This window comes from Chinchilla lanigera, unplaced genomic scaffold (assembly GCF_000276665.1).
Source record: "Chinchilla lanigera isolate Chin_1 unplaced genomic scaffold, ChiLan1.0 scaffold00020, whole genome shotgun sequence".
Classification (NCBI taxonomy): domain Eukaryota; kingdom Metazoa; phylum Chordata; class Mammalia; order Rodentia; family Chinchillidae; genus Chinchilla; species Chinchilla lanigera.
In genome coordinates this window covers 2,763,526-2,781,000 of record NW_004955421.1, presented here as the reverse complement: position 1 = coordinate 2,781,000, position 17,475 = coordinate 2,763,526, and the positions used below count along the sequence as shown (strand labels likewise).

Below are 17,475 nucleotides of genomic sequence, written 5' to 3'. Positions count from 1 at the left end.
TCATCTCCACATTAGCAAAAAGAAAATTAGGGCCCAGAGGAAACTTATTCAGTACTAGGGAAAAAAACCCAATAAGCAAGAAATCCAGAAAATGATTCTGATCAGGAAGACTCCAGAGTTCATTCACTTTCCCTTACAGAGTTCATTCAATTTTGGAAAATGAATACAATTAGGAAACATTAGCAAAGCAACCCCCCAATAATAACTGAAAGTCATAAATCTATGCATGAGAAGTAAAGGGAGGAGAAGGAAATACTTCAAAGTGGAATCATGCCATGTCTTGGCAGGATAAGAATGAAAGAAAATGAAAACATAGACTGGCAAAACTGTGGAGCTGTTTGAGTCCTTGTTTCCCTTGTCTACAGCCGTGCCACCTTGCGAAAGGGAAAGACAGGGCTGTCTATAAGCCATGTTCACAGAAATATTTCCTAACAACCTGGGAAAAATGCTCAGAAGGAATGGAGGTCTTGGACTGGGGCTTGTGTTTCGCAGGAGGACCCACCTCTCCTAGCAATAGGGAGATGGCGTAGGCAGGATGCTCAGTCTCTTTAGGCAAATACTCAAGGCCTCTCAGTCCATGTGCTCTTTTGACACACAGGGCTTGCATGAATATTTTATCCAGTGTTAGAAGCATGTGATGCTTTTTTGTTTATTAATATATATGAAAAACATCAAAGTATCACCAGTCCTCTGAAAAAATTAGCAACAACAGGTAAAATATAAACCTGAACCAGAGGAAACAGAATTTGCTAGAAAAAAAGTGCATACAGTACTCATACAACCAGAACAGACTGTTATAAACTATGAGCCAAGCTAATTAATCAAAATGTGTTAGGTGAAATAAAACAATCATAAAAGACCTCTACTGTATAATCTCATTTATTACATACAAGATCAGGCAAAATTAATTAATGATAATTAAAGTCAGAATAATGGTACCTTTGAAGGGAAATGAGGGAGCCTATTGGAAGCTATACATGCCTATGTTTCAATCTGGGTGCTGTTCACACAGGTATTCATATGCAAAAATTTATCAAGGTTTATACCTTGGATATGTGCAGGTCATGCACTTCAGCTATGCATTTCATATAACAGTAAATTTAATTTAGAAAATAAAATAGAGCAGGTTGTGAAGACAAATGCTGAGGTTGAATTAAAGCCAAAGGAAATGCCCATGGGCAGAGAGCAATGAACTTGATAAATGGTACACTTTAGGCACTCGAACAGGGAGCTTAGCATTTTCATTCTTATTGGAAATTCTGAGGCCAACTATCTGCATATGTATGTAACAAGAAACTTTAAATCTTGTGTATTTGTGAACATGCTTGGCAGAGTACCAAGGGATGTCTGGTACCATTTCTAGTACCAACAAGACCATGCTTCAAGAGGAAAACCCATGGACCAGAAATCCACTCAGAAAACAATGCCTGAGTCTATGAAATCTGGTATTATCCTTTATATGTGCTTACTCTTCAAAGGCATTTGGTTTACTATCACTGTCATTTAATTTTAACTATATTTCATTGTTTCAATTTTGTTTTCTTTCTTTAAAACAATAAGTATTTCCTAGATCCAAAACCCTATAATCCACCTATTTGCCCCAAACCAGATATTTGGAAATCAATACAAATTACCTCAAAGGAAATTATCAGACTATTTAGTATCCTAATCTTTGCTTTTCCAATTTTTGTTTGTTTTGTAGTTTAGAAAGACAAAAGGAAGATTTAATGTACCTTAAAAATAAATCGCCACAGTAACAAGAAATTATTTCAAAACCGATATCATTCTGTGCTCACTTGTATAGATGTACACATACACAAAATAGAAAAGCAAAAGAAAAGACCTTTACTATATTACTATAAAACTTGTGGTTCTCACTAGTGAGAAGTATGAAAAACTACTTATAATTAGAGTTAAAAAATAACCTCAGCATAAATTCAGACACCCTGTTCGGTATTTTCTGCTTGAAATGTAACCAATGAATGTGCCGTGGAGCAAAAAAAATTGTGCTAAATAACTATGTATAAAAGATACTACAGACTTGCCTAAGTAGAGAGAGACGGTAAGATCTTCTGGAAAGAGAAGAAAAGGCAAAACACTGACATCATGCTGACCAGGGAAAGGTAGAAAGAGCTGTGGAGCACAGAGGTAAGATGGAGGCCAGGGAAGCAGCCAAGAGGGCTGAAAGCCTTTCTTAAGAAACCAAGAATAGGGAACGATTGGCTCTCGAGTCAGGCAGTAACAACTCCTCTGTATTCTATGTTTGGTACCAATCTGAATAAAATTACAACGGAATGCAAACATTTAGTTTGAATGGCAGCTACTGCTGACCAAAGAGGGAAGAAAGACGAGGGAGCCTCTGCCTGCTCAGTCTCCAGGAGGAGGTTTCCGTGTCAGACGCTGCACAAACAGGCCCTGCCAGCTGCGGCAGGTTTGTTGCAGAGGTGAACAAATGCAGCGATAGAAGCAAGTTGAGGTGCCTGGAGTTCCCAGCTGGGGCAGAGGAAAGGATTCAATATAGCTTACTCATTCCTCTCTACCGTGACATTAGATTAAAAAACTCCACACTGCATGTCAATAGGTGTAATGGAGAGTAAACATTAGCCCAATAATATGCACTCGCTGAGTGATAGCCCAGTGCTAAGGACTTTGTTATTCATTCCAGGGAGGTAAAAATTCAATGAATGAATGAATGAATGAATGAATGAATCAGTCAGTAAAACTGAGTTTGGCCCCTTCCTTTAAGGACCTTATAAATGTGCTAATAAAAAGGAAATGGGTCCACTGGCAATTCACATAAGTAAAGTCATATGCTCTTACTTTCAACACCAAAGCATTTCTGGTGTACACTTGCTAGAGGGGTAATTATTTGAAAAGAGAGAGAACGGATGAGACAAAGAGATTTTTCTTTGCTGATGTTTAGAAGGTAATATTCAAATTATACTACCTGTGGCCAGGTACTTTTAGAGACAGCACACAAAAATGTGATGGTACATTTTAAGAGAAATGTGGAAACACTTAATGTTAGAAGTCCTGACAAAAATAAAAAATACAGCATTATGGAAACCCATTAGGAAAATTTGAAGGAGAAAAGCACTAAAAAGCTCCTTAAAGCGAAATCTCTGCCGATGGCATCCCCTTACATAACACAGTCAGGCATCCGCAAGACGAAGGCAAAGCGAAATGGAAAAACGACATATAAAGGCATTAACTAATAGTTCAGGGATGTCAATGCCTGTCTGTTGGCATTTCCAAAATGTCCTGAATTGAAACAGGATAGCCCAATAAAGATGAACTTTCTGTTAAAATTCCCTGAAGGTGACTAAGTTCAAGACAGCTGAGAAAAGATCAAGTCCAAAAGTTCAGATTTGCTTTACAAGAGTGAACATGCTATATAGAGACAAATTTGCAAAAGATACTGTAGATAAAATTAAAACTTGTAGATGTATTGGGGAAAATGCAGGTGCATGCATGGTTCAAGCTAGTTTCAGCAAGCCAAATATTCAGGACTTGGTAATAGCCAAGTCAATTATGCTCATAAAAGAAGTTCTAATCTGGTTTCAATTAGTAGACACATGACTGGCAGAAGTAAATTATTGTTTATCTTAATCTTACTTAAGACTGGTGTTCCATCAATTAAAATTTTATACATGAACCACATTCTCAAATATATGATAGTAGGTAAAAAATTGCTTTACTGTCCAAATCAACATATATAATTGGTAGTAGATAATATTTCAATATTATATAATTATTGACTACTTGAACTGTGTTTAAAATTTTGTTATCCATTCTGAGGAAATAAGAAATAATACAGAAAATGAAATAACTAAGTTTTGTCCCTTTCCCAAAAGAGCTTATAAATGTGCTAATAACAAGGAAATGAACCCAAGGGTAATTCATGTGAGAAGCAAAGTAATGATGTGTTCTTGGATCTCAACAGCAACATATTTCAGCTATGTACTGTACTGGACAGAAAACTATTTATGAAAGAGTGAGATGTGTGGTTTCTAGGAGTTCACAGTGTCGGCAGTGAAAGGTGAGATCCAGCCCAAAGATGTAAACTGCCATTTTGGACAGTAGAGGTCAAATGAGAGATTAGGCAGATCCATATACTTACATGCACATGTGCACATACCGCATAGTGCTTAGTCTAGCTATTACAAGTGGGTAGTTAGAGAAGCCTAATTTAAAGTGGGATAGAAGATTTAAGAAAGATATGTAAAGGAAAACAAAATTATCCCACCAAATTAAGCACTGATCTGTGTAGCTAAACCAGGTTTAGAGATGCAAAAGTAAACACAAGAAGGAAGGATAAAGGGTCGGAATGAGAAAAGAGAAATAAGGACTCTTCCCTCAAGAAAGAAAACTCTTATCTGGGCATGAGAACAGCCTTAACGGCATTTGCCTTAACAGCTCCTCTCTGCTTCCAGACCTGGACTTCAAGGGATTGTACAAGACAACCAGTTTCTTTCTGAACTCATCCCCTTTAAAGCAAGCCCCCATGCTTTACGGATCCATATAAGGCTGAGCCAAGAAAGCACGATCAGATTGCCCCCACGCCAGATACCCACCAAGAGAATTTTTCTTTTTTTTATTTCCAATAAACACTGTCCTAAATTCTTCCCTTTGTCCTCAAATTTATCATTTATTCTTCAGTTTTGGGAGACAAAGAACTCAGGTTTAAAAAAAAAATAACTGTTTCAATAATATATATGTGTGTGTATATTTTAATTCATAAAAATAATTACATTCCACATAGAAGAACATAATAATTCACCTTGCATCTCATCACTGAACTATCTCACAAATGTAATAACATGCTTTCCTTCTGGTTCAGAGACATTTTAATGTCTAGCATTTGTCAGATCAGACAAATGTCCGCAGAAGCCACTCAACAGTATCATTATATCGTTTTCTTTAGTGCAGATCCTTTTTCAAAAGAGATATTTTGATAACAGCTCTTAGAGACTCCATCCAGTAAATAAGAATTGGGACTCGGCACCAGCAGCACTCTGTTACTTTTTCCACAAACAAGATTATAGATGATAATGTACACATACACACGCACAGCCGTGCTATCATTGCAAACCATATTCCCGCATTGGACCCTAAAAATACTCTGCTGAATTTCTTTGAAACATTGTAATTTTTGCTTAAAACAAATCGTTCAGAATAGATGCTTAATGTGTGCTCTTTTCTGCAAAGTCTCTGTCTCAATTAAAAGTGAAAGAATTTAAACCAACAGAGTCAGACCACACTTTGATCAGTGCTCGGAGTAATGGATATGACCCTTGTCTTCTTTCAGTTTCCTTTATAGTACTTACAATAATCTAGATAAGATAAGAGCAATACAAAATCCTGAGAAGTATCTAATCTGGAACTTTCAAATGGTTTTCAATAAAATACTTATGACTTCTTTTCCCTCAAGCTTATGGCATTTTCAAAATGTCTCAGTCAAACACCATGCTTTGAGAATGTGCCATATGTTTTATGAAATTGTGGCAATTATTCAAGCAAGTATTTTACTACAAATTTTGTGTTTCTCTGAATTTTCTAATTACTAGTGGAACTATATATGTGAGAAGATTGAGCCAGATGAATTTTATGAGATATTCATCTAGTTTTACATTTTCAAGCTTAGCTAATTGAAGAAACACTCTGAAATAATGTAAGTTAAATTGCAGATCCATTTTGAAACAATTCCATTTTTAAAAAATCACTAACAAAGGTCTCCAAGGAAGTGACTCAGCAGTGCCAAACTTCTAAACCAGAGATTCTTGACTACAGCATTACTGTTATTTTGAACTGGGTAACGGACTGTTGTGAAGCACTGTCTGGTGTTTTGGAGGATGACAAGGAGCATTTCTGGCTCCTATAAGTTGCCAGTAGCTTCCCCTTCTTCCCTAGGTCACGATAATCAAAACGTCCCCATATATTACCATATTGGGTTTGGGAGCATTGAAAGATTTCCTCCATAAAACAGATGTCTCATAGTTTTTTGCTAATGTTAGGATTTCAGTGTCCTGGGTTCTTTGGAATTAATGTAGAAGTTAACTGAGCCCCTAGAGAAATTAAAAGTTAAAGAATAAATGGTCATTCTTCATTGAAGTGATCATAATCATGGAATGAGCAGTTTTCCAAACCCCACCAAAACCAGTGTAAACTTATTGTCCCTGTAGTTCACAAAATTTTCTCTTCACCACTGTTATCCATTATTCCCCTATAGGAGTTTGGTGAAGTTCTAAAGTGAAAAGCAACTTTTATGCTTCAAGACCTACTATAAGTCCTAATTAATTCCTCAAGTTCTTGAGACATATTTGGAGGTAAAAAATGTTTTGATTTAATATGAGCTAATGAAGGGTTAGGTTCAAGAAACACAACGTTTTAATTAGTATATCTTGTCTCATTACACTCTTATTTCTGGTCTTAGCTCTCAAGAATGCACGAGATACTGTGATCAAAAGAAGGCAAAGAGAGAAAAGTGAATGCTTCAGGGAGGTACCCATATCTATAGTAACATAGCTATGAAAGTGTAAACATAGATGTATGTTTGCTCTTCCTAAACAAAGATGCTACACACAAAGACGTGCACTCAACTCTCCTATTCACAAATTTTCAAAAAATCTGATGGCAAATTCATAAAATCAAACACAAGAACGACCTTCTGATAACCTTATATCATTATCAAAACAGGTAGAAACTAACCTGTGTGTGGATTAAGAAGGATGCTTCCGGGCGGGATGCCTGTTGCAGCTTCAAGTGGTAGGAGGATGTAGCTGGTGTTGCTGGAAGGGACCTGGCCCCCCATTCCATTTTCTGGATAGGACACACAGCCAGGTGAGCCAGCTGCCACACCTGAGACCAGGGGCGTGCTCTGGAGAGGTGGGTGGGTGCGGGACAGCGATCCTGAGGAACCTGCACTGCTGGAAGACTCAGAACCTGGCGTAGGGATAGGAATTAACAAATAACTGGGCACATAGGGAAGAGGAGAGAAAACAGGCTCATTTTTCTATAACCCACCCTTAAAATATTTGAGGTGCATTTTGCAGAAAAAGATTAACTAATGCCTATTCCATATGTTGGGCTCATATTTTATTGAAACCTTTACTAATTATTTTTCAGATATGTCTACTTTCTAAGAAAAGAGAGACTAACAATGCATCCTCTCTCTTTCAGCCTTTTTGCATACCACTAAAGTGATAGATTGGTAAATGGTACTTTAACGCTCTGAACTTAGTAACAGCAAATTCCCATATTCTTGAGTTATTGATGCCATAGAAATGTCTTACTGAGTTGAAATAATAAAAATAACACAGATAGGATGGAGAGTAAAGGTACTACACCATTAGAAGTCCTAAGATACACTGATCACATCTTAGTTCCTAAGTACTATTTCTTCAAAACCAGTATAGCTGAATTTTGAAGATATATAGTGAGAAGCTACTTTATTTTCCCACAGTAGAACAACTGGATCATTCCTGTGATGTATGGCTGAACAACTTCAAAAATCAAATAGTACCTCTTTCATGATTGGTTTCTTTTTCTTTTTCTTTTTTTTTTTTTTTTTTTTCTCGGTACAGGGAATCAAACTCACAACCTTGCACTTGCCAGGCAGGCGCTTTGCCACTGAGCTAAATCCCCAGCCCCTCTTTCATGATTTAAAAAGAAGAATGGTTTAGGAGAACAAGTGCAAGATTGAAAATTAGGAAGACACAGATAAATCAGGACTTGAACTTTTAAAAGCCTTCTGAGATGGACATCTTTAAACTGCTAAATATTAATTTTATTTTTCTAAACATGGAACAACACTGACTTAGGATTTTAAGGGTTTAAGATAAAATGAATATGGGCAGGGCTGGGGATGTGGCTGAATGGTAGGGCTCTTGCCTTACATGAACAATGCCCTGGGTTCGGTCCCCAGCACCACATTGAAAAAAAAAAAAGGATATGGGCAGTGAAACACTGGACTTGGAAGAAACTATATGTGACAAATAGACGGTGGGTATTATTATACTTGTTAGTGTGATATATTTAAATGCCAGAAATGCTGTACTGCATTTCACAGATTTGATGAACTCTTATTAATACATTCAAGAGCAGGAACAAGGGGCCCAGCCTTTGTAATGGCTGCGGTTCCTTTAGGTAAGATTGAGTGTCTCTCAGGGGACTTAGAGAAATACAACTATTGGGTATATACAAATATGCAGGCAACAGTGTGTAGAATCTTCCAAGTGGAAATTATCTGTAATTAGTTCTTCTTGTCCTCTACTATGAACAAAGACAGAAACATCTGATATGTTCCTGTTCCTTGGGGACTCATTGCCTTTCAGTGTAGGAAGAGCAATGCAGAACCAGTACCAATAGGCCCAGCTGTTGTGGATATTGATATTAACCAGAGCGCTGGGGAAAAATTATAAATTCAAACTAATGATTTGTATTATCTAATAGGTGGCAAGGACACTGAAAATATTTATTAAAACATTACCCATAAATATTGATTTTTGTCATTAAAAATACATTCTTCTATTTCACAGAAGGTCAAGAATATATGTAATACCTTCAAGATTCTAAAAGCTGCCCTTTAAGTAAGTTGGAAAACTTTAAAAATAAGTGATAAGTGATAGGACTTCAAAACAAAATTGCAGTATAGTAAGGCAATTGGAGAGTCTGATAACTTTCGAGAAGGAGCAGTATTTAGTGAGGATTTAGTATGTGCAAGCACTTGAATAAACACTTTAGTAATAAATACTACTTCTGCCTCTAATAGATAGGGAAAGTAAGTCTAGAGAAATTAGGTGACCCAACCAGCTCATATGGCTATATGACGGTAAAACTGGGATTTGAGCCACACTGACTGATCTACAGCCCAAACTTTCATGATGTATATCATAAACTAACATAGGTGTTCACAACTGGGCATCTGTTCTGCTTTTCCTATGGTTTGTTTATGAATAATGATAATGTTTTAGTTTAATTCAGAATGCTCCATCTACATGGTTTAGAATGTTGAAGGGGTTCTGAGTAATGTATGGGGAGAAAAATAAAGAATGTAAAAAAGATGCTGAAAATGCTATACTTTTGAGATGAAACCACTGAAATGATGACTTTGAGGTCACAGTGCAGACTGCAGTGTGTGTTGATGGACTTGCTGTGATCTGATGGCAAGCCAGACATTAGAGATGAGCTAGCCAGCAGCAGCAACAATAGAAATGATACTACAAAGATAGTTCAACTCATCTCTAGGCCAGGGGTTAGTTCACTGTTGAGAAGAGGTAAGGGTCTGAAGCACATCTGAAACTTGATTAAATGTGAGCTAGAGCTGGCATGGGTGTGTGTGTTGGCGGTGGAGGTGCGTTCAGGCTGACGTGACACACTTCAACCAAAGAGTGAGATAATTTTGTCTTTAGATAGATGATGATTAGTCACTGATTTACAAAAGTTTCTCCTGTCACCTTGGGGGAAAGTAGAGGCATCAGTAGGAAGTAGGATGAGACAATGTAAATGATTTGAATTCACAGGTTAAAGGGAAGAGAAAAACCAAAATTGGTTTCAACTCTCACCACTTGCGAACATAGACAGAAAGTCAAATTTCCATGAATTGGTGGCACAGCAATAGACGTGAAACTGAAGCATAGTCACTGCCCTGCCAGTCAGTGTACAACCATGTCTGATGGACTCACAAGCATCAATCATCTGGACGAGGCAGAACAGTATTCTACATATAGCCAACACTACCAAAATACCTGAGAAAAGTGGATGCTGGCAGTAATGATAAATGGAACAGGACTAAAAGGGTTTAAAGATTTAAACAAACTGGAATTGATACTTGAAGCATTTAGGATTTTAAATGTAGCCATGCCAATATTCAAACTGTATGTAGATGTGACAAGCATTGTACTAATCACTCCATAGGAATAGTCTTCCATAATTTTCTTAGCAACCTCATTTCAAAGGTGAGAACTGAGTCTCAAGCATGTCAGATACTTTTCCCAAATCTCACTTATTAAGTGGTGGAGAATAAGTCCAAAACGGTCAACCTGATTCCACGGAACAAGCTCTAAACCTGTGGTCAAGCGTTTACACTTCGGTCATTTTTGTACAATCCAACTAGGGCCAAGGCTTTCATCAAATCTTTGTCAGGTTCTAAAAGACAGAGGAGAAGTCCATGCTACTTAGAGTGGGACTCAGAAGTTGAAGCTGGACTCTAAGAGGCAGCTGTGCAAAGGGGAAGAATTTATTAAGGTGGTCTGGTAAATCTCCCAGCTTCTAGCCAGCTTTACAGTCCAGGATTAACTTTTTTAAGGACTTGGGAACCAAGCCTTTGAAATGCAGTCATCAAGAAAGATAGATCCTAAGTTTCCCTGGGGCAGAGCAGGGTGGGGGCTGGATGCTAGGGTTGTCAGGAATCTAATCTCCACAAGCACCAATTAGCAAACACATTAACAAATTGTTGCTTAAACACAGGGAACAATCTTGTCTCTAACAACCTTCAAAAGTTTTCCATTCTTTGTCCCAGTGCTTAAAAATTCTGTTGTTTTTTGACTCAGTGGAGCTGAGTTTGTCTCCCTCCTATTGTAACAGCCTTGACTCTTGTTGCAATCATTATGAATAAAATTTTCTTTGATTATTTATCCATACAGTACATTTTATCCTTCAGATAGAATAAAATTTTATTTCTAAATTAATAATTCACAAAAAATTTTTTTTGAGATGTAGGGAGTCAAAGTTCAGTAGAATAATCTGAATCTCCCAAAATTACAAGAGAAAGAAAATCTCCAGGATGCATAGCAACAAAAATAAACAACAAGAGGAAGTAGTAGAAAGATTAAGCATCTTTCATTGGATCTGAAACCATTCTGTGATATAGACAAAGAATGTGAGAACAGCAAGAAAGCTCTTGGCTCTAGGGAACAATTTATCACATCCTATGAAACAGTTAAAACAAAATGATATCGTATATTTCCAGAGAAGTTATTTTCCAAGTGTGGTTTTCCAACAATCATTACCAGCTAATGACTGGGAACTTGTTAGGAATGCACATTCTCAGGTCCTATTCATCCTACTGACTCTGCACCTGTGGAGGGGGATGCACAACAACCTCTAGGTGATTCTGTTGCAGCTAACTTTGAGTACCCCTGTTCCAGAGTTCAAGGAGGAGAATGGATAATAAAGCAGTGTCATGGGACCAACACAGAAATGTACAGATTTAGTCGTACTTCTCAACTATATCACCCATCTCCACTGAGGTTGCAGTGTAGTTATCAATCAAATATTTTGCCCAAGGAGGGTGCAAGAGCATCATCTATGTCAGCAGACACGTGCCGGATATCTGGCAGACCGGCCAGACCTCAAGAGAATGTGTTTTTATGTTCAGATCTTACGAATACGCATTTTATTCAAATGTAGGAAAACATGTTTCTGACCTGGAAAAAGTCTCATTATTCTCTATTTAAAGCTAGAACCTGTGTAATTAGAGGAGAATAGTTACTCAAATGTCACATTCCATACTTGGTTTCCAAAAGGTTTAAAAAAGAGTTTGCAATTTTACTGGAACAATGAGGTAAAAAAAGAAAAAAAGAGGAAACGTGCTGTTCTGAACCTTCATGACAATAAAACTGACAACTTTACTTCATAAACCCATCTTGGAAAATTGTAAGTTTGTTTTGACACCCTACCTTGATCTTCTGAAAAATTTTCCCTTGCCATACCTGCACCTTGACAAGCTTTCAAATGGAGACACTTAAATTAAAAGAAAAGAAAAATGTCTGAAGCACTTATAATCTGCAATCATTCTTCAAAGAACATGGCATTTTAGTGTTCTTGAAGTGTTTTAAATGTTTCCAAAGAGCTTTGCTTTGGAAGTGATTGGAATTTGGTGCATAGAAAATGATGATTGATTTTAAAATCTTAAGAGTTCTTTTGGTGTGCTGGAATGTTTAAGTGTACCATTTAAAGTACTTGGTTTCTGCATTTTAAGATTTAAAACTATTTAACCTTTCTTAGTTTACAAGAGTTCAAGTGTACCACAGTGGATTTTCTTGACTTCAGCTGCTGCAGTAGTGGGATATAAGAGCAATTAATTAGAGTAAGAAATCAAGGACTCAACAATTGGTGACTAAAATTCATAGGAAGACAGTATAAGCCCACCTGAATCTTCCCAAAGAGCACTATTATAAGGACATACTAGTGGCTGTGACTAAAAGCTATTAATTTTCTTCTTATGTAGGAAAACATGAGACAATTTCTTTGAAACAATTTGTCAACAACATAATTATGTTAAACTATCAGCATAATGAACACAGATACTGCAGATCCTCCTCCTTCCTGCCCCAGCTTGTGAAGGATGGTTGGAAAAGTATTTACAGTCCAGGTCAGCTGATGTCTGAATGGTAATAGGTTCTCCATTCACCATGTCCTCACTGCCCTGCCCCAGCCACCTCCTGCTCCAGGTCTGTGGATGTTCTCTTCTGCCCTTCCACCTATGTCCTGACACTCAGGCCATGTCACTAAAACACAGCTCTCAAACCTCTGCCTTGGCGAGAGTGGGGGGATCCCCAGTTTTGAGTCAGAATAAAGCACTATGCTTTGATTAGCTTAAAACCCTTTCAAGTTAATAGTTGTCCTAGATCTCACCACTCATCCTCATACACCTCCTAAAGATTGTCAATGCTAATTTAAATTATCTGTCTCAAGAAATCACTATTCACTTTGGGAAAAAAATAGAAAAAAGAAAATACATGTAGTCAGTAACCTAACAACTCCAAAACTTCTCAGAGACCCATTTTCCTTGCCTGCAAAGCAGGAATGAAAAAATAAATTGCAAATAATTAAAATGAGTAAGAACCAATATTTATTGGGTGCTTATAATTTGCCATGCATTATTCTTCTTGCCTTGTGTATATTGAGACATTTAGTTCTTATAATGATCTTATAATACAGGTGCTATTATTTCCATATCTCAGATGAGGGTGCAGGTACAACTAGGTAAAAGAACATACCCAGGATTGTACTAACAATATGCTAATATGAGAAATGAGTCTATTAATATTATAATTACTTTAAAGGATAGTTGCAAGGACTAAGTCACATTACTAAATTAAAAAAACACTAGCTACTTTTATTAAAATTTTCTATGGGCAAGTGCCTTGGTAATCATTTTTACAAAAACAATCTAATTTAAATTTAAGTTAAATTTATGGCAGAATTTACATAAGTAACTTACGGAAGTAAAAGTAACTAAAGTTAAATTAATTAAGTAAACATTATGTCTGTGCATTCAAATAATAGGTAAGGAGACTGAAGATTAGAGAGTTTAATAACTTGCTGTAGGCACATGACTAAAAAGAGGCAGTAAGCTATTGAGACTAAATGGTAGCTTTTAATCTCCCAGAAAGTCCTGTAATGTAATGACTATCATTGGAGTTAACACCAAGCCAGAGAGAACGGTGACCACAAGGCTTGAGTAAAAACTGAAAATACCGGAGGCCATAAACCCTTTCAGTACTAACTACCTGTTTTGGACAGCTTCCCGGCACTTCTGGTACTGGACGTGCTGTCACCCCTGGTCAGCACCGTGATGCCCCCAAAACTTGCTGTCTTGGTCATAGTGGGCCTCAGATTGCGGTTGGAGCTATCAGAGTCTGTGCTGCTCCAGGCCCTCTGATGGTCAGACCACTTTAGTTCATTCTCTGAGCTGCTCTGTCGACTCCCAGATGTTCTCCCTGAGCCATCTCTGTTGCCCCTGGAGCAAAGTCACCAGAAAGATGCACAGTGTCACATTTCATGAATGAGGTGGGTACGCACACAGTAAGGTGCTTCTTCAAGAGTCATCTACGCCAGATAACTCTTGTCAACTTCTTTCATTAAACCAGCTGTGTGCCCCCACAAACAGTACTACAAATGTTTCAACAATGTATAGACAGATAACACATCACACATAGCACACACATACAAACAGAAAAACCAAACCTAAGAATGTCACGTGATCCTTCCATCAGGGAAGGAGAGACAACTTGAAAAACATGGTATGAAAAATAATTGTTAATATCTCTTGCAGAGATAACAGGGGGATAAGTTCTCCTGATTCAAAATAGCAATGGATTAATATTCAGAATCTGAAATGATTTTAAAAGTAATTCCAACAGATAAAGAATGTTTTCTTTCACTTTAACATTAAATAATTGGCTTAGAAAAGTGCACACAAGTCCAGAGAAGCTACTTATTAATTCATTTTCCAACTTCTGAGTTTCTGACTTCATTAAGGCTATGACAGACAGCACAAGTCACAGAAGTTACTCTATACTGAATAGCAAGAATTTTGTTCAGTGACTTTAACCTCCATTGTCAGGGGAAACAGCCCTAAAGTCCTTTCCATGCAGGAAAACTTGTAAAAAGAATAGTGTTCACACTATATACACTTACAGTAAAACTTCCCAATGGGATCAATGGAAATACCAAAAGCCTTTTTCAGTGAAAGAACATATTTATTCAAAATTCAAAAAGAAAAAGCGTGAATACCCTGAAAGTGATCAATAGCTGAAGGTAAATTTTGAAGACTCCAGTGTATCTTTAAGGCATATGCCAAATTCCATGTATTGTAGGAGGAAATTTGATGAAACTTGTATTGTCATTGACTTCTAATCTTTTGAAGGAGTAATTTCATGAACATTGCTGAAGTTTTTTGCAGATGGAAACAAGACATCATTAAAATATCATAAAGGTTTCATGGATTATAAATAAGTACAGGAGGTTTAAATCCTGAGCAATAAATATAACTCTCAATTTTATATCAGTGTGCAGTATGATATAAATTCAAATCTTGAATCAAATCTCATAAAAGTAATCAGAGGCTTTGTTAAAATATTCTTTTAAAGATAATAATGTGCTATTGAGATACCAGAATTATGCATATCTGATTGAAACAGTGACCAAATTATACAGAAGGTACTCAGAAATGTTATATTTTCCTTCATCTTTACTTACTGAACTTTTTCTTTTATTTCAAGAAACTTCAGAAGGTTAATGATCCAAGAAATAATAAAAAAGAAGGAGCTAATCTATGATGAGAGCTTTGTAAAGCAAAGGCAGAAAGTGGAACAGAAAATTCACAAAATAAAAAGTACTTTCAAAGGAAACATAGGATGAAAATAGTCCTTTCTCTGCCATCTTGCATAATGTTTTCTTATATTCTTTGTTCTCAGTTCCTCAGGGATGGCTGATTTTAGGAACAAGGACCACCTAAGAAGAAATTAGGCTTTGAGAGGAAGTATCCTCAGCGATAGCCAGGTGACTTTAGTCCTTACACTCTCTTGAAATTTAAGAAAGCCATGGGATATAGGGTGTAGAAAAATCACCTTCTGAAAGGCTTGGTATTTCATTTCTAGTTGTCTTTCAGTGTCCACATTCAACTTCATTCTTCTCTGATAATTCTAATGTTGTTTATTTATCTGTGGCAAAATCTGGCTAAATCATTATTTCATGACTACAGATTCACTGGGAATGTGACAGTAATCTCATTTGTAGGTTAATTGGAATATTTATTACAGAAAAACCTAGCTTGTAGATTTGGAATTGTACTTAACTTCAACATGTAGGATGCACCAGAAAAAAACTCGACTTGTGGGGGTGATCCTTTGTTCCCATCACTCATTGTGATTTAGTTATCTATCCCCCTCACTATCACTCCTGAACCTCCCTGGGAAGAACCCAGAATTCTGCTACATGTCAATGTGTCTGAAAATTCCTTTGCAAAGGAGATGACCACCACTCTCGCTGGATATAAGCTCCTATGTTGTAGTCTACACCCTTCATCCTGGTAGAGCAATTTCTAGAGCTGTGGAAAATTCCTCTAGATTTGCAACAATTCATAACCCATAAAGCAACCTAAGATTCCCTTAGTCTTCTATTTTTGCTGAATCAACTCAAAGTACCTCAAAAGTCAAGATCTGTGCATTTTAAAAACAAAGATTTCTGTTGCTGCTTTAGGGACTTACCATTAATGGGATTTAAAATATGTATATAAATATATTTATAATTTCTCACTATTTACACATTAAAGTATTTTATACTTCTTTATCAGATTATGTACACCACCAATTGTTGGGTGAGGCACAGAGATGACTTCTATATAGGTTTGCACATGGGATCATAGACTTCATAGAAAAACACATCCACAGGTGCCTTCCCAGTCCTGGTCCTAAGTTAAGTCTTGGTTCCCTCCAACTGGAATCCAGGAAAACAATAGTAATGGGACATGTGGCCATTGGAAATGGTCTTTTTGGAGGTAACTGGAATTTCATCCCAGGATAGTCATAAAGCATGTACTCTAAATTCTGTTCTTGTGGTGATTAACAACTGATAGCATTTATTTTCTTTCATTTCTGCATGTTGAATTATAATTATTATTATTAAAGTTAAAGATGATGTACACTTTGAATTGCCCTTAAAATTGTGCTAATTTGCCTTCCTGAATTTCTGTGACTGGTGATATTGGTGGGTGGTGGAATGCCTACTTGGCAAGGCTGACCTGAAGAAATGGTAGCTTTTCAGGTAGGCAATTTGGAGCTATATAAATCACATTGAACTTTGAGGTTCAAAAATCCATAATTTATCTACATCAGCCTAAACAAAGTAGATATAGTGTGTGACTGCAGGGGTAATGATAAATTTCATTTTTTCTCCTCTGGATTTTCAAGAGAAAATGTAAGATTTTCAAGTGTGAAAGACAAATTAAATTATCTGATGATACATTAGGAAGGTACTAGATTATGTAGTTCAACCTGGAAAAGCAGAGTTAAAAAGTAAAAACTTCAATTTTGTTTCTGGTCACAGTATAAGTTATAACTTTAGATAAAGTCCTAAATTTAGATTTACTGCAAAAAGGTATTTTCTAAAAAGACAGTATGTCCAACTTTCTTTATATTTTCTTTCTTCTAAACTCAAAGAGATTTGGTTTTGATTTTGTCTTTCTTATAACAAATAAATAATAATATTCACAAATACATGTATTTAGCATGTATTAGATACTGAGTGTATCTGTAGGACTGGGTACCTTTTTCTGCAGTGTTGAATGCTAGAAAGACATTTAACAGATGATGAGAAAATTGTTCCTCTGCTCTCATAGAGCTTTCAGTTGAATAGAAAGCTTACAATTTTTTTCATCCTTTCCTTTGTCCCACACCGATCTTGATTTAAGCAATTCATTATAATTAAAAAGAATATCATAACTGGTTTTAGAAATGAAATCTGTGATTGAGAAAATACTACTTGAAATATTATGGGAAGTAGTGTTCTAAAAATTAGCTATATAAAGTATCAATTTATTTTCTAATGTTGGGACTGTGTGTACAAGTGCAAAAGTGCATAAATATTTTATTTTTTTTTATTTTGGTTTTTCTCTGGTACCGGGAACCGAACTCACGACCTTGTGCTTGCCAGGCAGGTGCTTTTGCCGCTGAGCTAAATCCCCAGCCC

General features: G+C 36.6%; 1 protein-coding gene across 16 annotated transcripts in view; it reads right to left on the bottom strand.

The window, feature by feature from the left end:
• Arpp21 (cAMP-regulated phosphoprotein, 21kDa) overlaps nt 1-17,475 on the bottom strand; it is a 156,256-nt gene that overhangs the window by 57,014 nt on the left and 81,767 nt on the right. For 9 of the 16 annotated variants that reach the window (XM_005383663.2, XM_005383666.2, XM_005383667.2 and 6 more), the window contains 2 exons: nt 13,512-13,744; nt 6,709-6,942 (listed from right to left, as the gene is read on the bottom strand). In XM_005383663.2, the coding sequence (XP_005383720.1) occupies nt 6,709-6,942; nt 13,512-13,744 (467 nt within the window). The remainder of the gene's footprint in view (nt 1-6,708; nt 6,943-13,511; nt 13,745-17,475) is intronic. The other 7 variants (XM_005383671.2, XM_005383665.2, XM_013513805.1 and 4 more) reach the window with 2 other exon arrangements.